General features: G+C 32.8%; 4 protein-coding genes and 1 long non-coding RNA gene across 8 annotated transcripts; 1 reads left to right on the top strand and 4 right to left on the bottom strand.

Moving 5' to 3' along the window:
- Window positions 1-443: 443 nt before the first annotated feature.
- On the bottom strand, window positions 444-4,425 carry LOC110633636 (scarecrow-like protein 21). Of its 2 annotated transcripts, none has more exons than XM_021782319.2 (2): window positions 4,269-4,425; window positions 444-2,422 (listed from the first exon to the last, which is right to left on the bottom strand). In XM_021782319.2, exon 2 carries the CDS (start codon window positions 2,199-2,201, stop codon window positions 612-614), a length of 1,590 nt encoding a protein of 529 aa, XP_021638011.2. In that variant the 5' UTR covers window positions 2,202-2,422; window positions 4,269-4,425; the 3' UTR covers window positions 444-611. The 2 variants fall into 2 exon arrangements, with proteins under 2 accessions (XP_021638011.2, XP_021638010.2); XM_021782318.2 differs by having other exon boundaries at window positions 4,259-4,413.
- A 3,704-nt stretch (window positions 4,426-8,129) lies between these two features.
- On the bottom strand, window positions 8,130-11,830 carry LOC110633663 (F-box protein At2g26160-like). The gene is made up of 2 exons (XM_021782375.2): window positions 10,342-11,830; window positions 8,130-8,461 (listed from the first exon to the last, which is right to left on the bottom strand). Exon 1 carries the CDS (start codon window positions 11,604-11,606, stop codon window positions 10,344-10,346), a length of 1,263 nt encoding a protein of 420 aa, XP_021638067.2. The 5' UTR covers window positions 11,607-11,830; the 3' UTR covers window positions 8,130-8,461; window positions 10,342-10,343.
- A 1,455-nt stretch (window positions 11,831-13,285) lies between these two features.
- LOC131173939 (uncharacterized) lies at window positions 13,286-14,401 on the bottom strand. The gene is made up of 2 exons (XR_009144274.1): window positions 14,169-14,401; window positions 13,286-13,603 (listed from the first exon to the last, which is right to left on the bottom strand). It is a non-coding gene; the product is annotated as an uncharacterized LOC131173939 (long non-coding RNA).
- A 2,698-nt stretch (window positions 14,402-17,099) lies between these two features.
- LOC110633647 (uncharacterized) lies at window positions 17,100-18,208 on the bottom strand. 2 transcript variants are annotated; one of them, XM_021782342.2, is made up of 4 exons: window positions 17,935-18,208; window positions 17,810-17,859; window positions 17,471-17,552; window positions 17,100-17,377 (listed from the first exon to the last, which is right to left on the bottom strand). In XM_021782342.2, exons 1-4 carry the CDS (start codon window positions 18,179-18,181, stop codon window positions 17,331-17,333), a joined length of 426 nt encoding a protein of 141 aa, XP_021638034.2. In that variant the 5' UTR covers window positions 18,182-18,208; the 3' UTR covers window positions 17,100-17,330. The 2 variants fall into 2 exon arrangements, with proteins under 2 accessions (XP_021638034.2, XP_021638033.2); XM_021782341.2 differs by having other exon boundaries at window positions 17,100-17,380; window positions 17,935-18,199.
- A 151-nt stretch (window positions 18,209-18,359) lies between these two features.
- Window positions 18,360-23,806, top strand: LOC110633646 (transcription termination factor MTERF9, chloroplastic). Of its 2 annotated transcripts, none has more exons than XM_021782339.2 (6): window positions 18,360-18,849; window positions 20,958-21,036; window positions 21,110-21,219; window positions 21,297-21,989; window positions 22,762-23,242; window positions 23,343-23,806. In XM_021782339.2, the coding sequence occupies exons 1-5, from the start codon at window positions 18,526-18,528 to the stop codon at window positions 23,077-23,079; spliced, it is 1,524 nt and encodes a 507-aa protein (XP_021638031.2). In that variant the 5' UTR covers window positions 18,360-18,525; the 3' UTR covers window positions 23,080-23,242; window positions 23,343-23,806. The 2 variants fall into 2 exon arrangements, with proteins under 2 accessions (XP_021638031.2, XP_021638032.2); XM_021782340.2 differs by having other exon boundaries at window positions 22,762-23,238.
- Window positions 23,807-23,940: the final 134 nt, after the last annotated feature.

The following is a 23,940-nucleotide window of genomic DNA, read 5'->3' on the forward strand; positions in this document are numbered from 1 at the left end:
AGAAAAAAGAGGGGAACTAGGAAAAGAAAATGGGAGAAACTAATTTATAATAATTATTTTCACACAATCATTAAAAATTTAAAAGATTTATTGAAATTTTAGAACATATAAAAACAATACAAAAGTAAATTTTTGTCCTTTCTCGAAGGTATGGACATGGTTCAGCAGGCCTTCACATAAGCCTATTCATCTCTCACTTCAAGATGATGTTTACAAGTATTCATGAAAAACTTATCAACATCGGTATAGATACTTAAAACAAGTAAAGAAACCTCTAAATTATTGTTCTGTTTGCGTTGTTTCATTATATGGAATGAGTTCTGCAATTAACTTCTTCAGAAAATCAGCCTAACAAGTAGTTTGAAATTGACTTGGCGACAATTGTAATGTGAATACACTACACAGATCAAACTATAACACACACACACACATAAAAGAACCAGTAGTTAACACAAACTTATATTGCAAATTAGCCAGTCTATCATTGGTAGATAATCCATTAATGTCTCAACATTGTTATGCTATTTTACCTACAAACAGCATAATGAAATGATCTTGCCTCAAATTGCAGTCTGAAGCATACAAATGTTTCCTCAAATATCATCTGGTTATCACCTCCATGCACAAGAAGCAATCAGAGGTCGGTTCATCCAGCCAAGATACAGAGCTCCATCTCGTTCTTCGAGAGTATACTTGTTGGAGTAGCTCTCCAGCAAAGTCTTGATAGTAGCATTAACGTACGTGCTTAATGGATAGGGTGTAAATGCAGCCATGGCAAACCGTGATCTCCACTTACCAAGAGGCTCATGACGTTCCACTCTCTCAGCACCCTCACATGCTATAATGTTGACAACCTCCCGAGCAAGACAGTGCTGCTCAACGTTGATCCGCTCCTTGTGCTCCCTCGGTAGGGTAACATCAATTGATTCAAAGACAGCCAAATAATAGTTTAATGTCTCAGTGAAACGGGGAAGGAACGGGGCAGTATTAGTATTGGATTCTTGCTCAACAAGAGTTACTACCTTGGGAGATAAGCTCTTGGCCAACCTCAACAGCCTGTCCCGATGATTTTGAGTACCCACACTTTCATCAGGCAAGTGGTGAAGTGTTAATGCAAAATTAACTGCAATAGCTTCACCAGGCTGAATTCCAAGATTCTCCAGTTGAATTTCAGAAGCAGAAACTGCAGCAGCATGGAACTCAAAGGGTACATTACACGACTCAGCAAGCCTTGATAGTCTCTTCCCCACTACATCAAGTCCTCCTCCACGAGCATAAGCTGATGTTGAATCATCAATTCCTGTAAGTCGAATATGTGGAGGACCTCCAGGTCGAGCAGCAAGAGCCTGGATTAAGGTGACCCACTGGCTGCCTTGCGTAATTTGAAAATCAATTATATGAACTTTACTTTCATCTTTCATTGCTTCAGCAATTGCTCCATTTGCTGACATATACCCAAACTTGAAGTATGGGCAGACTTCATAGAGAATATGCATGTAAGATAACAGCTCAGCACTCGCAGGCTCCTTGCATCTCAGTGCTTTGTAGATGGAACTTCCTGAAGATGCCAACCTTGCAACAAGACCTTCCAGCATGTAGGCTGCCAAACGTTGAATTGGCTCACCAGAAACTGATACCATCTGCCGTAACTCTGTCATTAGCCATTCAACTGTAAGCATATCATTATTTGCAACTGCTTGAGCACAAGCACAAAGTGCTTCTTTTAAGTCTCCTCTGGACATCACCCCCACCAAAAACTTAAACTTCTCTTCCTCAGATGTGATGTGGTTGCATCCAGCCTGAGTCATTATATTATACATGTCAAGATCATCAACAGGGCCCAGCATGACATTTTCCAGTTCTTTCAGCTTGTGGGAAACATAAGAGCCCCTATCTGGTGAACCACTGGTATTCTCAGAGGAATCATGCAGATCCAATAGGCATGACTGAGAATTTAGCTGTGAAATTGCACTTTCATTCGGGGAGAAACTAGCGGTAGATGGAGAATTGTTAACAGGGTAACTGCCAGCTCCAGATGAAGACTCTAGGGTGCAGTGCTGTTCAAATGTATCAGCTGAAAGGTGCATCTCTTGGCTGCCATCATCAGAGAATGGGTATTGGTCTAGATTCTGATTGGGATGCCAGCAATAGGACTCCCGACCTTGCATAGTTTGGTCATAAAAACTATGAGACCCATCCATAACTGTACTTTTCAGAGATGCTTGTCGAACAATAGCTAATTGTTTGATTTGGCACAACTTAAGGTGACTCAGCACACCAAGAAAGCTTTCTGGAAGAGATTTTCTCAAACCTAAATGACAGCTTGGTTATCATGAACTATAAACCTTGTTTCAAGTGAAGCATGTGAATCCATCAGCTTTTGCTATATTATCAACATATCCAGCTTGGCACAGATGATGTACTGCAGAATTAATGTAATATGTAGAGAAGAGTAACATGATCATTAGGATGAGTGTGATGAAAAAAAGGCAATTCATGTTGTAAAGATCATTGCAGCAGATTGCAAACAGGTAAACTTATACAACTTTGTGTCCATGGGCTGCACAAAGCAGCTGGTACAGACATTTGAGTTGGCACATCCGGAAGTTGGATCATTTATTTGGGAACCAAAACATTATTAGCTTGAAGCTTGAAGGAAAATCTCCTTGTCAGGCCGTTTTCCTCAAACTAAACATGCAACAAGATCAATAACTTCCTAAAATCACTGTTTTTGATTTGTTTGACTCACACCACAAATTAATGGCCTTTGACAGAGGTGATTAGCTTTTTCTCATAAAGGAAGTTAATTGGTGCTAAAATAAGAACCTTGGGCATGTTACTGCTACTGTAAATGTAGAAAACTTCTAGGAAATGTAAAGGTAGAGGGAAATATCCTATGACTGCAGAGTGTAAACTGAATTACATAAGCAATTACCACTTTCTTAATATGCAATGCCACAGAAGAAATAATCTAGAGAAAAATAATGTTCTAGCTGAATGAAACCACATTTTAGATTGTGCATCCTAAGTTTTTAAATGCACATCACTACCATAATTGTATTTCATGGTAAAAAACTGAGAACTGCGAGCTGAGTTCTCATCTTCCCACCACTTGTGATTAAGTATCCCTTCAGTTCTTGCTACTAAAAATTATCAATATTTTCCTCAATCCATTGAGAAAGATGATAAACCACCTAATTTGAGTAGTTCAATCTATGATATTGGACATTTTTTTTTGGGGGGAGGGGAAGAGAACAATAACAAAGAAAATAAAATTTGGTTCTCCACGAAAGTATCTAATAGATGATGACAAACATCAATCATATCAGAACACAACTGGGAAGATTCTGCAGGTCGGACAACCAATCCCTACCAGAATGCCACATGCAACACAAAAACCACTCGCAAATTTATATCCTGTTCATACCAAAAGCTAATCAACATCATAGATTGTCCATATTTCCAAGAAAGATAATGCTACTTAAACTTCAATTTCAGCTTTCTGCCTTCAACAAATGGAGAGTTTGATTAAGACTTGTGAATATATGGTAGGTTGTACATAAATAGAAGTATTCGCAAGAATAAAATCACCAAACTATTGAATCAGATTTTTAGTCCAAAATAACCAGAATCATCTCTAACTTGTTGATTCATATAAAATTGGAACACAGAACTGCAAGTATAGAAGTTGCTGCAATCCACTTGAAAGGAGGTAAGTTGAATTGGCATTTGAGCATTGAGAATTCAAATTCAAATATTTAAACACTTCAATCTGACATCAATAACAAATTCTCTCTCCCACCAAAAATTTACAAAAGGAAAATTTCTAATGTAAATATTGGGAAACTGCATAAACAAGCAAAGCCTCGAACAGACTGAGAAAGAGAGATCCATGAATTTAAAGCCATAACTTTATCCAAAAAGAGGAAAAGAAGAAGAACCTCGAACAGAAAATAAAAAGTTACAAACAAGAAGATTGTTTTACATATTCATCACCAACCCACTTCCACAAAAACAAAGCTTCACATCAAAAATAAAAACTTTTAACCGGAATTTTAGCTCAAAGCTACTTGAGTAGTCACCATCTTCCTATACCAAGCACACGCAGTTATTTATCATTCAGAAAATAAAATGAAAAAACATGTAAGAAAATATTTGTTCTCTTGAGCAAGACAAGTCAAGATTCAGAATCACAACAGAAGGTAATTTAACATAGATCCATATATCAACTTCAACATCAAATTTAATAGGTTTTTACCTTGACATACCCTGTTAGAATTGAACTTTTCTCAGGTTTGATTTCCAGTGCTGCCGTAGCCTCAGAATTCAGAACCGCTGCCTCACAAGCCAACAATCTGGATTCCCTGCAGGTACATATCCCTTTTTCAATAATCAGTTATCAATTTATAGCAGTTGATTACACCATTAACCTTTCTGTGAACTAGAATTACATTTCTGCCACTCAAATTGAACCCCAGTCTTTTTTTTTTAAGACCAAAAATACCCTTGATTAACATTATGTAATGTCAATTACGATAGAGACAATACATAATAAATTGAGATGATATCAACAACTACTTGCACATAATTTTTTTTAAAAAAAATTACATGTGATTGGCATTTATGCAAATATTTAAAGCCTAAGTCGGTCTTCTTATCTGACCCATCAAATTAGGTCAATGGTTGTTAAGAGACAACAAACCATGGTCAAATATGCCTCAACTCTAATTAAAAATGAAATTGTTTCAAGAGAAAAATCTTGCAAAATTCAAAAATCTTGCAAGAGAATTAATATTATTAAATAGTGAAAATTACTTAAATTGAGTCAACTGCTTTGAAAAACAAAATCAAATTGAAGCTGCCTTGTTAGAGGGTATAACGGTCAAAAAAAATGTAATAAACTGAACGTGTCGGAAATAAAAAGGACAGACTCAACGCGTGCAATGACGGAAAACGGACCCACGCGCTTTTACTCTTTTTTCCGTCAACTTTTCGAGTTTTCACCGCTCACCAGCTCATTCATACATTTGACGTCCACTTCACTTTCCCTTTTTATCCTTCTCGTCCTTATCTATACAGTCTCCAAAGGGGCACCGAGTACTTCAAAAAATCCATTAAAATTTAAATTTTAAAAATAATTTAAATATTATTAATTAAATATAATTATTTATTATTAATTTTATATGAAGCGACTTCGAAATATTTACGTAGAAAAAGTGATTTTGGAAAATAAAGAAAATCTTCAGTATTCCTTTTTTCTACATATAAATTATTAATAAAGACAAAAGAATCTTTGAGATAATATATTGAATATTTTTATAAAAGATAATCTATCTTTATCGTTATCTAATAATAATTAGTGATAGAAATTAGAAAGTAATTAAATATTTAAATTCTGATAATTATTTTCTTTTTAAAGATTTCGATGTCCCATCCATAGAATTGAGATAGTTTCCATGGTTTTGCCAAATCAAAAAGGAAGGTGAGTTGAATTTATTGTGCGGTGATTCTATAGAGACTCGTAGTGGCAAAATTGACATTTCATATGCTGCCATGCGTTGGCTTTGCCGACCTTTGCCTTAATTATGCAGTGATTAATTCGTTAAAATTTCAATTAAAATTCACATTTTTCTACTTTTTTTCCCCATTCCATTTTCAACCCTAGAGTTACTTTTGCTATATTAACCTAATCATAGTTACCTTTCTATTATTATTATTTTTTTTTTATAGATAAAATACATACACATAAATTAATAATAAAAATAAATTATTATTAAAATTACGATAATTTTAACGAAGTCCTTATTTTTATATAACTTACACGTAAATAATAAAAAGATAATTGATTCATTTAATGAAAATTAATTTAAATTAATCATTAAAGAAACTTAAAATAAAATTTTAGTATCTAAAAGTATATAATTTAAATGGTAAACTTAAATTCGGATTCTATCCCCTAATCTTCTAAAACATGAATCATGTGACCCACCCTCTATTTGGTTGATTGGCTAAAAGGAAATGAGCTACACAAATTGAAAAAAAAAAAAGGCAAATTAAATCCAATTCACTTTCATATAGATGAAGAGAAAATCAATATGCCATTTATCATAAATCAAAACTTTCCGCAAAGTTTGTAAAAAATACAAGATCTATTTATGACTTAAATTCCTTAGAGCAATAAATTTTTCAAAGATGATGAGATTTAATTGGAAGGACTTTTCCTTTAAGCTATTGAGTGTTGGCCGAAGAATATAATTTATAGAACAGGTACAAAAATGGTTGGCTCCACCATACAATAATTAAAAACAAAGTCAAGCAAATCTACAGTGGCTCGTACATGAAAAGGCCAAGAAGAATTATTAGGCAATTTGAAGCCACATTTTGTCAAATGCTCTGATCATGGTGTTTTGCGTAAGGGTGACATAATATTGGAAAATTATTACGCATTTTATTGCTTATATATATACACACACGATGAATTTATAAATTTATCGCTAATAATATAGTTGAGCGACATTACATTAATATATTTAATCAATCATTTATATGTGATTCTTAAATAATCATTAATATATTTAATTTTGTGTTTATTTATTACGATGAAAAACACATTACATTTACTATGTGTATATAAAGACTTTTTATATATAAAATATGTGAAAATATTATTATTCAAGTTTCTGTATTTTTAACAAAATTAATTATTTAATTTTTTTATTTTAAAAAATATATTATTTAGTGTTGTAAAAATTTTCATTAAATTATTTAGTTCATTTATTAAATTTTTTCGTTAGTCAATATTAATTAATTTATTATTTAATTTTTTTATTTTAATAAAAATAATTAAAATTATTTTATTTCTTTTACCAATGATTGAGGCACACGTATTAATTATATTCTCCGAGTGATTTTTCTTTAATAATAATTTCATTGTTTGAAAATGGACTGAGCCCATACATTCATAGTAATAATTAATAAATAGCAAGACTCTAGAAGCATTCAACGGTATAAAATCATAGAAAGAAATCCCAATTGTCAAGATGGGAGCTGGTGAGCCTAATTAGGTTTTCAACAAGAAAATTCTATGTGGCTAACGATCGATTTTCTGATTTTTAAGTACTCAAGAGAAATCTTGTGATGAAATCTTAGTATAAAACGTTTTATTTTTTTTTTTAATCAAAATAAAATAACTAATTAATTAATTAAATATGATGTCTACGAAAATATTATCCACAATATTATATTTAATCAAAATTAATTAAAAAACTTTGATATAAGATTTTTCAATTAAAAAGTATAGTGTGGGTCCAAAATACCATTGTTTTCAATGGGTCTTAATCAAAGCTCTTGACCTTAATTAAGATTTGTTTTGTAATACGTCAAAGAAATTAAAGAAGTAACAAGAATCTACTAAAATAGATAAGGAAATTACAAAAAAAAAAATGATTGAAAGTTCATAATGGATTTTAAAAAGCAAATAATTGAAAAGAAAACGAATTAATTCAAATATTAATTATTAAGCATGTGAAACCTAATTTATAAACAGGAGAGTGCAGGAAATTTTGGAACTAAGATAACAATAACCCGTAGTTAGAATTGAAATTCAATTTCCAAGAAAAGAATAGAAAAACTTATATAGTATTTATCAAATAGTTAAGAAATGTAATAGGCTTGCAAATAAAATTAAGAGCTCCAAAATACAATCCAAACTTTTCGTGCTCGAAAAATTATAAGTGATCATAATAATTTTGTCAAGACATGTTAAGGTATGTATCTCATACATTCTCATGTGTGATCTCAAAAGACTAACCTCACACACTGAGACATTGGAAAAATAGCATATAACACATCACACACAACAAGTACAGGTTTAGCTTTTTTTGAAAAGGATACACAAAAAAAAAAAAAAGGGATAATATATTTCTTAACAAATTTATGGTAATTTAATTGAGACATATTAAATTATATATCTTATATACACACATACTCTTCATAAACAATGTGGATTATCGAAACAACATCCATACTTAATTATATGGAGAACATGCAATTTTGCAACTGTGCACACAGAAGCCCAAATTATGAAAGGATACCCATCTTGCAATGCAAAGAAAGATGATGAGAAGAACCGAACTTTATAGATTGAAAGCAGTTGCAACTGTGGATAAAAGCTCATAGTCCAAACTATCCATGGAGTTCAGCATAAAAGCTTGATTAAGCAAACACACAACTTGAAAAGCAAACCTTTTGTTCTCACACTAAGCAAATATACAACAACAACAACAAGAAGCTCAATGCACCCACATAGGAGGCATAACAGCTCCCACCTTATGCAACACTCAGGTTGAAGAACGTCAGATCAGAAAACCTCCGCACAATTCTTCTTCCAGGATCAAGCCAGCAGTAACATGATACATATATAGAGCATTTGAAGCTGGAAGGACATCACTCCATATAAAAGCTGACATGGGAACACGTATAATTAATTAGTTTCAAAATATAAACAGAAAATGGCAATGATCTAGTAAATTAATTGCAATAGTTAACAAGCTTCGCCTGATGGTAAATCCATGTCTCAATTTTGGTTAAGGTTCCCTCATAACTTTCCTACGTAAACCAATGAAAAAATGAACAAGAATTATTGTCCTGGGAAATTCTTCCTTTAAAATCTACTGTTCCTGTAAGCAATAGTAGTTAGTGACAAGTAAGACACACTTGCATAATTGCTTTCATCAAAACCCCATGTTTTCATCACATCACACTAGTTTGAAAGACAACAAAATTACTTTTAGGAGAGGTACACAAATAGAAAGCAAATGCAGAGAAACAAAATGATATAAACATCATTGAAAGTAATGATAATAAACTGCATCAATAAGTTTAGACTACACAGTAATCAAATCGTTTTTAAAGTTGTAAGGTGTCGAATTTGAATATTAATAGAAATTAAATTAAAAAAAAAAGAATATATATATATATATATATAACAAATTGTGGGCTCATATAGAAAAAATTTCTGCAAGAGAGACAATGTGCATAAAAAATTAACATAAATGTATCATATATATATATATATACTATATTCAGGGTAAAGTTCTAGTGCATTTAATTGAAAACCATTATATACAAGTCAGTTATTTAATAGAAATGGCACCTATATCTTAGCAGTGAACTAACCTAGTCAAGATCAGCAGTCTAGAAAAGAAAATCCATGTTATTAGCTAATGTTTTTTCTTTCTTAGAATTTTATCTCACTCCTGATTTCTTATGAATCTTCATATTCAAAGATTTTTAGGTCATTTAAATTACTTTCACTTATTTCCATTAGAAATTGATTTATCTTTGTGCAGTTGAACTTAATTTAGAACAAGGAACCCTCTCTTTCAAGAGGATTCGTGATATGTCAAGCCTTGATAAGGTTTTTCCACTTTAAATCGAATTAAACCATATACTACACCACTTACATGGACCCTGACTATTTGTAGTTTTTGTTAGAAATCATCGTGTTAATAAGAAAAACATATAATTACTGTGATATGTTCTGATTGATTACTTCTTTTAATTCTAGGCATCAATGGAGATGAATCCACTTAGGCTTACAAGGAAGGAATGAACAAGAAGTAATCTAGGTGGAATCTGGAGTGGACATTTTGATGCCAAAATTAGGGTTTTAATATGATGGGAGTAAAAAATATATCAAAAAAGTGAATTAAGAATTAAAGTAATTTTTTACCGAGTTTCACCTCTATATATATATATATATATATATAAATAAGGTGAAACGTGATTTTGATAAGACAATTTGTTTTGATACAATAACGACTCAAATCAGTACCGTTATCGATACTTTTATGTTATAGTGGACGGTTACCTCACAATTAATATTGCTACAGTGTTTATCAGGTTTTAGTAACTTAACGAAGAGTACAACAATGATGGAACCTTCCCTAAGTTAGGTGACATCCATTCAATCTCATCAGGTTGGTGGTGTACACTCGTCCTATGAGGAATGATAATATCAACGATACGTCCGACCTTGTCCATGTCGGATATTATTGATTCTCAAAGGTCCCATGAGATCCTTCGACTTTTTAACAACACTAATTTGACTTGTCAATGTACATGTATCCTTTTGTAATTGTGGTAAATTTCTTTCTTCGTCAAATGGTAAAATATATCTATACATACACAAATGCTTGACTCAAAATACTTTGACAAGGAAGTAATATAGTTTTGCACCAAAATTAATAAAATGGTATTGGAGTTTTGCAGCAATAATCCCATTAAGTAGACAATTATAAAGTTTAACTAGAAACTTCATGTATCACCTAAAAATTTTACCTTCATTTTCCGGATGAAGATAAGCACGCCCGTGGTGGCCAGAATATATTAGGGAGGCCTGGAAAAGCTAAAAGAGGAGCTGCACTACCATCTTCTAAATTGTAAACAAATATTTTGTTATCGTCGATCACGTAATCGTGCACATCTACCAGTTCATCTACAAAGTAAATGCAATTCCCTTTGCATCCAGGGAAATCTTGAGCAGCAACTGAGTATGAGCAATCTCTACTCACACAAAATATTCTATCACCCAAATTACTCACGGCTTCCCATTGAAACACCATTGGACTTGGGCTAATGTTATTCATCTTAAAGACCTCGAATTTAAATGGTATTTCAGTAGCACCTTCCCGTTTGACAAAACATTTGTAATCATTGTCATAGTAGATAAGATTTAAGCAGGTGGTGAAGTCTCTGGAGACCAAGAAAAGATCCCCACAAGACTCCACAAGGTACCTCTCGCCGCTGAAGGATCTTGGAGGCAGGACAAGATGAGTCATACTCAGTGAAGCACCATTATTCTTTGAGCATATCCCATTTCTGATCACAGCGAAGACGTTTCCTTTGTAATTCGTAATGTCCCGATAGGTATCAGCACAGTCCATCGAAGTCCATAGCTCGTCACCGATCCTCATCGAGTACAGCTCTCCTCCTATGATAGAGAAAACCCCATGGCTGTTCACATCGTTTGGACGAGGTCCACGTGAGAAGGCCACCTTGCAGGACATAGGCCCTTCTCTATCAACCTCGTCTTCATCATCTTCGCTGCCCTCGTCAGAACTATCAAATGGATCAGATCTTTCAATACTGAAAGTAGTACTTATCTGTTTGAGCCGGAAGTTGAGCAAGTTCAATTCCTTTGGAAAAGAATCGAGTAAGGTTTTCATTGGAAACCTTGAGAATGGATTTATCAGGCGCACCTTGCCTCCATCCTCCTCTTCTTGCACCTTGATCAACCAGGCGTTGTTGAAAGGAGCCTGAGAACTTTCATATTCTGCAGGTAGCTCAAGGCGAAAGACTGTTCTTCGGGAGACAGAAAAGGTAGCAATAGGGTGGACATGATCGTGAGTGAGAAAGTGAAGCTCCAAAGGCAAAGGTGGAAATTTGCTAGGAGCAGCAATTGAACATCGCCATGAGTGGCATACAGCACGGAAGCGAACAATATCGAAGTGGTCTTCCATGCGTTTACCAATGGAAGCCAGCAGATCTTCAGGAAGATTAGACCACGAAATCAAACTCATCTCTCCATTTCTTGCAGAAGCCATTTCTGATATGATATCCCTCTTTCCCTGTCCCAAACCCAACCCTAACCCTAAACCTACCTTATCAAACACAGAGACGGATTTAACAATGCGAAATCAGCTAGGCGAAAATAGTGGCCTGGATGGCCCTGGGGCGCCACCTTTTCCAGATTCCTAACGCAGGTGTTGCCATATGTATGTTGAGCTGTGCTTTCCGACAAAAGTTGCAGCAGCAGCCCACTAATCCAATCGGTGTGCAAATTTGGGAAAACAAGAGATTTCCTTTCTTGCTTAGTTCTTTTTGTTAAAATACAAAAAATTAGTAGTATTATAACTGCTATTTTCATTGTCGATCATTCCTGACACAATATACTTGTTGATTATTTAATAACTGGTACGTTAATGGAGGAAGCATAATCACCGAGCAATGATATGGTGTTGCGGTCATTGGATGGAATAGTCATTTTTTAAATTGTTTTTTTTTTTTTTTTAATTTTTAAAGGAGGATTCTTTTGATAAATTTGAGTGGGTTTATATATATCTGTAGGAAGATGTGAGTTCAATTGCTTGGATTTGGTAGCAAATTGATCCCTGATTCCCTGTGTATTGAGCACTTATAACATTACAATCATTGACATTCTGATAATTGGTTCTTGTATCCCATTTGCATAGCAATTTTCTTTTTCATTTTATGGCCTAGAAGTTAATCATTAGCAAGGTTTTTGAGTTGAATGTCGAAGCTTGCTGTTCAATCATTTGCTTAACGTGTGTTCTATGATTACTTCGATTTCAATTTACTTTTTTTTAATATTTGTTTGTTTTACCATTAAATTAGATTTTAACGATCCACCAAATAATAATTATTAATAACTAAGATTTAATTATAAAAAATCAAGTTATTATAGAAATGTCCTTTATTTAAACTTTTTTTCATGCTTTTTCTCAAAGGTCAAGATAAATCAATTATATTCTTTTCTCGGAATTTTGAAAGTTGAATCTAAAATTAATTAAAAAGAATACTTAGTTGATAACTACTCAGTTTCAGTTTATAAACAAAAATTAATAACTATTTTATTAAACTCAGAAAGAGTTTTGGGCAAATTAGTGCCAACTTATTTTAATTTGGACTAATATAAATGACTGAATTATTTCACACATTAAAATGATTAATCAATTTAATATTGCAACTAACCACTTGTATATTGCCCTTTTTACTTTATATTATTTCAATATGGGACTCCCAACATACACACAGATATATGTATATTAAATTAATTTAAGTTTAACTTTTAACTTTTTAACTTACGAGTCTACTTAATTTATGATTCAAAGGAAAGAAATCATTGATTTGAAGTAATTCATTTAGAATATCCTTTAATATAGATCATGTGGTACAACTATATCAAATAAATTCTTATAGAATGAAAATTAGGCCAATTGCGAACCTTCAGGCACTATCTTATTCAATATTTGTTCAATTACTCTTTTACCTATAAACACAATATAAACATTAAGTTCGGTAATAATAATATCCCCAACATGCTAAATGTCACGACCCAACCTATGGGCCGGACCGGCACTAGGACCTGGGCCAGCCTAAAGCCCCCGAGGCCCGTAGTAAGCCTAACTGTTCATTAACCCAACTCTAAGGCCCATTTGGGCCCAATTTCAAGAAACCAAACGGACAGAGTCCGGCCATAAAATGGACTTTCCAACGGGGAGTTTTCGACTCACCCGACCTGTAAACATAATAAATACTCAATTGGGGAGCTCAGCTCACCCTCCACATACTCATATCCTCATAAAAATAAATGGGAGCTCAGCTCCCTCATCCAATCCATCAAACATACATATCATTATACGTTTACAGGTCTAACATGATAATAATATTACAGACCATAATCAAATAAATACTTCTAACACATGCGGAAATTCTAGGAGTAAATAAAATTACACAAATATTGATAAACAACCTGCGAAGGAGAAAAGCAGGTTAACCAAAAATAAAATCCTCCTGTAGCCTGAAAAAAATATTGAACAGGAGTGAGCGTTCGACTCAGAGAGTAAAATATCAATTTTAACCATAATCTCTATAACTATCTAAAACTAATGCACCCTGTAGAGTGAAATGCAACATCAACATCATTTTCACATCATAACATCAAAAAGGTAATTTGGAGCACTCACGCACCCTGTAGCATCAATCATAACATATGGGAGCTGATCCCCTATACAGCTCTCTTAAATCCAACCTAGTGCCAGCGAAGAACTCAAGCCGGACTTTCGCTTAATAAACCAAATCGAGGGTCCCAGCGAAGAACTCAAGCCGTGAAGGATCGGGTCCCAGCGAAGAACTCAAGCCGTGACTACCCGTCCTGTCCATAGTCCACACCACATCACACGCACACCAACGCACGCACACTGCTCCAAATTACCACAACAACATTCATGGCACGTTAACAGTTATGAATGCAACATAAGTCGTGCCTAGAGTTTAACTATATAATATAGGCATATAAGTGATGCATGGGCATGCTGAACATATAATAATATCGAAATTACAATTAAAATTAATATTTTACTCACAGACTTGACGGTGGTCACTGAGGCGGCTGGGCGGAGGAAGAAGGTTGTCCCGGCTCACCTGACAATTTTATTACAATCATTTAATACAAATGACTCAATACAAATCAAGAAAAGACCCAATACGTCCTAAGTCATGCCGAAAATCCGGTAGAGTCTCCCTTATACCTAGGACCTACCCAACCTGTAAAATGGCTCAAAACACACTTCTATATCCACAATCCATATATCCACAACTCAATCACATCACACACCCCTCCTGGGCCCATCAAATCAATCATCCATCACAATATGTAAAATTTCAATTTAGTCCTTATAATTGATCATTTTTGCAAAAACTGCTCAAATAAGCTCTAAAAATTATAAAACTCTGCCCCGCGGTCCTTAGAAATATTACTAAGCTATTGCAAAAAGAATCGTAATTTTCTAAGCTACCACGAATATTTTATAGATTTTTAATCCTATTTAAGCACTAGAAAATTATGAAAAAGCAAGGTTCGGATTTACCTTTGCCGATTCCGACTTCGGGAACGTGCTCGGGATGCCTAACAATGGTGGGGTAGCCAAAATCTAGATCCAATTCGGAGACTTTTTCCTGTAGTGCATTCGGCGAGAAATTCACGCATCCCACAACTGTCGAATTTCCGCGAATTGAGGATACCTACACGAAGCCCAATAATAATATATAAAAAAATCAGGGGTGTTACACTAAAACTAACTGTAACCTCACCGGTCGTAAGAGATGTAACGATCGATACATGAAATGACTTTTAAAAATAACTTATATATATATATATATGAGTTCTTAACAATCAAACTTGAGTTATCATGACTTAGCGTGTGTCTATCACTACAAGTAAAATGTAGATTAACAACAAAATTTTTCCTTTGCTAATCTATAAAAATCCGCTGCTAAATGATTTAACAATAGAATTGCAACTAATTTTTATCCATTGTGGTGAGACTCGTTACTAATTCACTTAGCAATGGATTTTAACTTCCGCTGTAATTAGCAATGGATAATTTTGTTACTAATTTAATTAACTTAAAAAAAAAAAGAAAAATTCACAAAAAAATAATTTGTTGCTACTTGCGATCGATTTAGTAATGGACTCCTATTGTTAATTGTAACCGATTTATAATTTGTTGCTAATTTGATTATTATTTAATATTATAAATTTTTAATTTTAATATTAAAATTTAAAATTTTAATATTATAACCGATTTATAAATTTAGTTGATACATAAATTGTCTTTAATAGTTATTATAGATACATTATAATGAAAGTAACAAGTTTCAAAAAAAAAAATTATGGTGAGAAAATGAATTGAGGGAAAATTATATTAATGAAAATAAAAAATAAAAGGTAAATAATAAAAGTGAAGAAAATGATAGGAAAAGTAAGAAAATGGGAGAATGATAAAAGAAAATGATAAGAGAAAATGGAAGAAAATGATAGGAAAAGTGAGAAAATGATGAGAGAATTAGGAAAAAAAGAGAAGAAAATGAAAAAAGGGAAGAAATTAATGATAAAAAATGAAATAAAAAGGAAGAAAATGAAAGAAAAGGAAGAAATTAATGATCATGAAATAAAAAGGAAGAAAATGTAAGAAAAGAAAGAAAGATAATTAGAGATTTGAGAAGAAAATGAAAAAAAATGTAGAAAAATTAGAGATTTGGGAAGAAAATGAAATAAAAAAGAAGAAAGTGATGATAGAAAATCAACATAAAGTAAAGAGAATGATAGAAAAGGAAGGAAAAAATTATAAAATTGAGAAAAAAAATTAAAAATAAGAGAAGAAAGATTATAATGTAGATAAGAAAATAAGTAAATGAATGATATGAAAAAGAAAAGTAAAGTGTACGAAGAAATATATATACAAATTAACAACGAATTTAAAATTTATTGCTAAATTTAAATACTAAAATTTATTTTTCTTCTAAAAAATAGCAATGAATTAGCAACGAATTTAAGAATTTATTAAATTAATTATATACACTTCTAAATTTTTAACGGTGAGATTTTTTTCTCGTAAAATAGCAATAGAATTCTAAATCTGTTACTAATTATAATTATATACACTTTCAAAATTTTAATGTCAAAATTTTGACCTTGTAAAATTTGCAATAGATTCTAGAACACATTGGTATAGTTAACAAAACAATTTTAATGATCATTGACAAAATTTATATAATTATATTTTTAATTTTACAAAAATAGCAACTAATTAGAAACTCGATCACTATTAGTAATGGATTTCAAATCCGTTACTAAATTTATATTCAAATATTTTTACAATGTCAATTTGTAAGAAATTTTAACAACAAATGTAAATATGTTGCTAATAGCAAGAGATTAGCAATGATTTTTTTTTTGTTATTAAAGTATTGCTCCATATAATTTTATTCAAAAATTGCATTGAAATGAAAAATGATTACAGAATCCATTGCTAATCCATATTTTTCTTATGGTGTATAGTATAACAATGTAATTTTTTCATTATTTTAATTTCTAAATTTAATTTTTATTGGAAAATTCTTATTGGTTCTTACTTTTTAATACCTTATGTTAGTTCGACAATTTGAACCGAGAACGACATTTATGGATATGCATAATAGAATTTTTCTTATTTAGATTTAATTTATTATGAACTAAAGATATAAAATATATGATAAAACTCATTTATTAAATATATAAGTTTTACATGCTTATATTATGAGTCCACAATAATTTCGATGTAAACAAAAATTTTTCATATATAATTATGCATCTCATTTATTTTGCATTGGGTTTTATTTTGGAGATATACACACACGTAAATATTAAATTTATATGAAAATAAATTTTATCTTATAAATTTAATCATTCATTTTCTTTTAAAATTGTATGCTGGAATTGATCTCAAATCTTCCCAACGTATGAGTGAAAGAAATTATTTAGATTTTCAATATGTAGATAATCCATTGAATTTTTATAGCCAATTCAAGGAACAAAACAAGAAAAGTAAACGAAATAAGAATAAAAAAAAGAAGGGGGGTCGTGGGGAAGGGGAGGGAATACTTATACAAGTAATTGCATTGCTTTCTTCATTTCAAAATTCTTTCACCAAGGGACAGGACATCAACTTAGAAATTCTCGACAATTTTCCATGAGCTCTTTCAAATTAACCAGAGAAGAATCTTTTCCACGACTGCCATGGTAGAAATCCTCCTGCTAGACAGTACGCTTAACTTAAGTCCTTCACATATACACATAACATGGCATGCAAACAGAGAAATAAAAAGTAGTAGCTAGAAGTCATACCGCAACCAGGGCATCGAAAATAGTCATTTTCTCTAAGAACAAGCCCTGACCCACCACATACCTCGCATCTTCTCTGAGCTATCTGCCATTTTATAATATGAAAAATCCTTTAATTTTTTAATACATCGACTTTCTGTTGAAGTAAATTATTTATTAAAAAAATTTAATTAAATTTTCAAACAATTATATTTAATTTATTTCTTTAAAATTAAAAAAAATTGAAGTTTTAAAAAAACATTTGAATTCATCACTAAATATCCTTTATATGCTATATTAGGGAAAAATAAAATAAAATAAAATAAAATAAAATAAAATTCCTTCAACAGTAGGTATGCTTACTATTCTTTTGCTGAACTCAATCCCGGCTACCACGAAAGGTGTTACTCCAGCTGCACATCAACATTTCAAGCATCAGAATCAATATCCATTTTGATTATGGAGATTTTCAATTAAAAGTTAATCACCTATAACTCCAACAACGATTTGCCAGGTCACTCCAACTTGGCCTGAATCCGCCGCAGCCGCAATGTCGTTGATGGCTGCAATTCTCCTAGTTGATGATCTTCTGTTTCTGATCAAGCGGACACTGCCCGTTGATTTTTTAACTATGAATCTGCTCCTAGAAAGACTCTTGGAGTTCGTTGGAGATGCGAGTAAAAGGGAATAAGAGGAAGAAGAAGAAGAAGAAGCAGCGAAGATGGCAGCTGCCATGGCAAACGACACAACACAAAGCTCGTCCTTTTTGTTTCATTTTATAATTAATTATTATTTCTATCGTTTCAAATCTTGTTAAGTTAAATTGGGCCACGTCAACCGATTTGGGCTGGTCTCGCACAACCACAAACGCGACCCTAGTGGATTAGATATAAAACGACGTCGTGTGGTAGAACGGTGATCTTACAGGTTACGACTGACAAAACGGCCATCATTTTAGTGGTAATTAAGCAAAACCCCAAGCCATTAGCCAGAGAGGACGATGATGATAAAGCTAAGGAAATATTCTGCTTAGGGTTTTTGGGTATATTCTCTTCCACTCTCTCTGTTAATAGAAAAACATGGCAGTTTCTTCTCTTTATCCATTCAATCCTAGTATCCTCTCTAGAGTTGCTGCTCAGCCTCATCTGTTTGCATACTCTGTTTTGAGTCGAAGCAAATTTGGGGAAACGGTGGCCGATGATGGGCGAAGGAAAAGTAGGCTGAGTAGGTTTCTGGCTTTGTCGATGCACTCCAATGCTAAGGTTCTCAAGTCCAATTTGAAGTCACGGTATGGGCAGACGTTGAGTCCCTACGATAGCAGTGAAGAGGAGGACGATGAAGATGAAGATGAAGACGAAGATGAAGACGATGACGTGGCAGAGGACGATTGGTTGTTGTTGGATGTGAGTATTGTTGATCCCTTGAGCCTACCAGCATTTGGTATTAACTTTTTTGGGAAAGTACTGCAATTGATTTTCAAGGCAAAAGTTGCATAAACATTCTCCCCTCTTTTTTCTTTTTTCCTTTTTTTTTTTCCAATAACAAGAAAAGCATTTGCTAGTCCTTTTTCTTTTGTTACTATTCTTAAGAGCTTGTTTGGTTCAATTTCAAAACACAAAATTTTATGGAATTCAATTGAATTCCATGTTTTGTGTAATGGTTTGAAAAAAAAAAATTCTAGAAATTGGTTAACCAATTCCTATCAAATTTGATGAAATTTGAAATGCAAATAATAATATGTTTTGGACTAACATTGCCCGTATCAAAAAATTTCCTTTCAATTATTATTATTTTTTATTTAGCTATATATTAAGTCTACTTAAATGGGAAAAGCGAAAATTTTAATATCAATGAAGTGCCCTTTGCCTGTCCCAATATAAATTGCTGTTTGAGATACACATGCCTTAAATTCTACTTAAATTGCTGATACACATGTTTTAAATTTTATAGTTATTATTATATTTTTTATATGTTTGTTAATTGTTACAAATTTATTAGGTATAAGATTTTTTTGAATGAATTTCAATTATGAAATTATACCAAACATGGATGATGCAGAATTCAATTGAATTCTGCACATTTTAAGTTGTATGATACCAAACAGTGAAATTCATTTGAGATGAATTCTAAAGTTTGTGGTGAAATTAATTGAAATTCCTAAGTTCATTGTAGAATTAAACCAAATTGTAAGTATTAAGAATATTAAAGTTACTCCATCCCCATTTGTGACCCATCAATCCTTCCAAAGTCACATGGTCATCCTTATTTTCCCTAATGTTCTTTAGTCTTAACCGGCTGGAATTTGGCTTTTCGCTCCTAATTTACAAACGTGAATATTCCAATATTTGTGAAGTTTAAAGTTTATACCATTAAACAGTTGCGTTTGGTTCTTTTTTTTTTGCATTATTTACTCTTTACTACGCATAACAAGAAAGTCAGTGATTTTGTGCTCCTGGGTTCTAATGCATGATTTTCTTAACATTCAAATTCAAAGTATGAACGTTTACCATTTTGCCAAGAGGTCTGAATGTATATGACCAGTGTTACCAAAAATGTTGCCCCCCTCCCAATGGCTTTTCATAACACACGGTCCAAAACGTGGTACATTCTCATACCAAAATGCAAAAATAGCTGATCCAAATTTTGTCTCTTTGATATACTGACTCTATTTAAATGGGAAGTTAGGTAGTGATTTATGGTATTTAGTTACCTTAAAACTATACATCTTTCTCCACAAAGTTTATTTCATTAGAATAGGTTTCTTTCTATTTAAAGTTTTCGTATTTAAATTGCACTCAACTGCTTAAATTTTAAAATTTAAATTACATTTTAATTGGCTAAATTTCTAGAAAAATATTAAACATTCAATAAATATATTTATCTTTGCTCAAAAAATGCCTCTATCAATAAATCTACTATAAAGATAAAAGCTTTGAACTCTGATTATACCTTTATTATATTTGCATGCACTAGAAAACTAATGTCAAGGGTTGTCAAAAGTGTGGTCTTTGTCTCATTTATCATTCCGAGGTTTGTGTATTTTGAAATAAGCATCATCTTGATCAAAATTGCTAGTTAAGCAACTAGGTTCGTCTGTCTATCTAAATTAAGGTTTAAGGAGTTGTAGTATGTATTAGAACTATATGATAGTCTTCTGTATGGGATCTTCACTTAGATATAAGAAAATGAGCTAAATTGATTCTTGATGTTAATTTTCATTCATGGCTCCATGCTGCCTCAATTGGAAAGATGGATGTGATGTGAATGTATTAATTGCACATATGTGGATATTCTCATCAAGTAACTTATACCTCACGTTATTTTAGTAGTTGTTTGTAAAATTGATGTATGCAGGATCTCTTTGCCTTTTTTTTTCCGGTTCACTTTTCTTTCTCTCTTTTTTTTTTGGGGGTGGCAGGCTAGTAATGGTTAGCTATTTGTATATAAGACTTTTATGAATTTTCTTTTTCTTTATTGTAACTTCTTTCAACTTCATGTGCAATGTCTTCAGGATGAATTTGCGGAACCTGCAGAATTTGAAGTTGAAGGAAAAAGATTGAAGTCGCAAAAGAAAATCAATAAAAGACAAGGTGTTCTCTAAATTCAAAGAAACTTTCAAGTTTTCAATGGGAATAATGGCTGAATGATAATTTGTGCTTGCAGGTGGTCATAGACAGTTGGATATAAGCAGGAAGAGTATTGTTGGAAATTTTTATCTTGCTAAAAACAAAACAAAGGAGGTAGACTCCTTGCATATGGACAACAAAGGAAGGGTATGATCAGATTTTTCTTTTCCCCTATAAGCTGCACTGCTAGTGTAAAAGAGATTACCTGCTTTATTTGGTTGCAGCTGATGTCCAAAGCACCTAATGAGAAAAAATATCAAAAGGTGTCTGAAGAAATAGACTTAGATGAGAAATGGCTCCCACTTTTTGATTACCTAACTACCTTTGGGCTCAAGGAATCAGACTTCATCCAGATGTATGAGAGGCACATGCCATTCCTTCAAATAAATGTATCTTCTGCAGGGGAGAGGTTGGAGTACCTGCTGAGTGTTGGTGTCAAAAACAGAGATATCAGAAGAATACTTTTGAGGCAGCCACAAATTCTAGAATATACAGTGGAGAACAATTTGAAATCTCATGTTGCTTTCTTGAGGGGTTTAGGTATTCCAAACTCTAAAATAGGGCTGATAATTGCTGTTGCTCCTTCACTTTTTTCATATAGTGTTGAAAATTCATTAAAACCCACAGTAAGATATTTGGTGGAGGAAGTTGGCATTAATGAAAAAAGTATAAGTAAAGTAGTGCAGCTAAGCCCTCAGATCCTGGTTCAGCGGATTGACATATCATGGAATACTCGCTATATTTTTCTTTCAAAGGAGTTGGGAGCATCTAGAGATAGTGTCGTAAAGATGGTAACAAAACATCCTCAGCTTCTCCACTACAGCATAGATGATGGATTCGTTCCAAGGATCAATTTTCTGAGGAGTATTGGCATGCGTAATTTGGACATCTTGAAAGTCTTGACTAGCCTTCCACAGGTAAGTTTTGCTTCCTTTATATGCATGTTGGGACATTCTTTTTATTTTTACAACATGCAGGATTTGTTGTGCTTATATACCATGTTAGGCCTCTTTGGTCTAGAATTTTTCCTTGGTCTTATTTCAAATTCATTGCATTACTACCTTTTTTGAAACAAGGACTACACCCTGCTGGTAAGCACCACAATTGGAAGTGGTTTGCTGTTATAGGTCGCAGAAATTTGTCTCTATAACTTAAGAGTATTCAACGATAGCGTTTTGTGGTTGTCATGATCAGGTTTCACATTTCAGGGAGGACAAAATAAAATATAGATAGCAACAGAAAATTTTAGAAAACAAGTTTTCTGATACATTATCATGTGATTTTTTTGGTTTTTATTTCATGTTACCTGTTTTATTTAGTATGGAAGTTGTTGGTTTTGAATCTTCTAAATTGTTGGAATTGATGAGATTCCATGCTCCAACTTAAGGGGGAGTGTTCGAAAATAGATATGTACATTTGATATATTCCTATTTAGTGTAGGATTTATATTCCTAAATAATTATAGATTTGTATTCCTAATTAGTAGAGCATAATTTTAGGCATTAGTTAGAATGAGTTTAGGGATGTTTGCATATAAATATGTGATCTTCTATTCTATTAAAAATAGAAGAAAATATAATAAAAGATGTAGTCTTTATGGTTCTTTTCCCTCCCTTTCTTTATTTCTTTCTTATTCTTTTTTTTCTTCTTCAATCTTAACATTGATGATCATGTTGGATGTGTTATTAGGTATTATCTTTGTCACTGGAGGACAATCTAAAGCCAAAGTACATGTATTTGATTAATGAACTTCGTAATGAGGTGCACTCGTTGACCAAATATCCTATGTACTTGAGCTTGTCTTTGGACCAGAGAATTCGCCCTCGCCATAAGTTCTTGGTTGCCTTAAAGAAAGCTCCAAAGGGACCCTTTCCTTTGAGTTCATTTGTTCCAACAGATGAATGCTTTTGTCAGCAATGGGCTGGAACTAGTTTAGATAAATATTTGTCATTTCGTCAGCAATTACTACTTAAGGAGTTTGCAAAGAAATATGAAAGACAAGGATAATGTATAATGTGTTGCCATAGAGCCTATGTGTTATTTTTACATACACAAGTACTGTGGCAAGGTCTCTCCACTGTTCAGCAACTTATATGGCTTATTTTGCAAAACTGACCTGGAATTTTTGAGGTGAATCTCTGGTGTTCATATTACAATGAACCTCCTGTAAGTAAGTTACTGGTTGCTGACTTTTTGGTTCGCTTGTTTCTCATTTTTACTCTCTGTAAGTGATTTGATGATATATACTATTACTGCAATAATCTGTGCAGCTCCTGCTCTAGTTCTGCTCATATTTGAGGTGAACTCCAAAAAGCATGTCTGTGAGAGGGAAAAAGAGATGACATTTGAAGGATCAAGTAGCAACTTGTCGTCACAGCAAGTTGTTCAGGATTAGAATCTCAAATTCTTGAATGATTACCCTACGCATTGCAGGACTATGCTAATTGCAATCCATCAAGAGATGACATTTGAAGTAGTAAGTTGTCATCACAGCAAGTTTTTCTCGTAATGCTTATACCATTTTCTTTCCCCTTTTTTCCCACCTTATGCTACAGATATATGAGATACCATTTTTGATACCGCTGCAGCCTCACAAATCACTTTGAAGGGTAGTGAATTGTAATTAAATTTTTATTATTGAATTGTAATTAAATTTTTATTTTCTCCATGATTTGCGATGGATATGTGTCAACTTCCTATATATTTGATGTTCTAACGGAAGTTGCTTCTTTTATCTGTGTGCTTTTTTAGCTGGCTGTCACTATTGCCCTGTTTTACTTTCTCAGTCTCGAGTCTTATTTGACATTCCTGGAAGGTTGAGGCAGTTGCATGATCCACTCAAAACAAGGGAACCTGGCAACCTATTTT

The sequence above is a fragment of the Hevea brasiliensis genome, chromosome 15 (genome assembly GCF_030052815.1).
Source record: "Hevea brasiliensis isolate MT/VB/25A 57/8 chromosome 15, ASM3005281v1, whole genome shotgun sequence".
NCBI classification, from domain to species: Eukaryota; Viridiplantae; Streptophyta; class Magnoliopsida; order Malpighiales; family Euphorbiaceae; genus Hevea; species Hevea brasiliensis.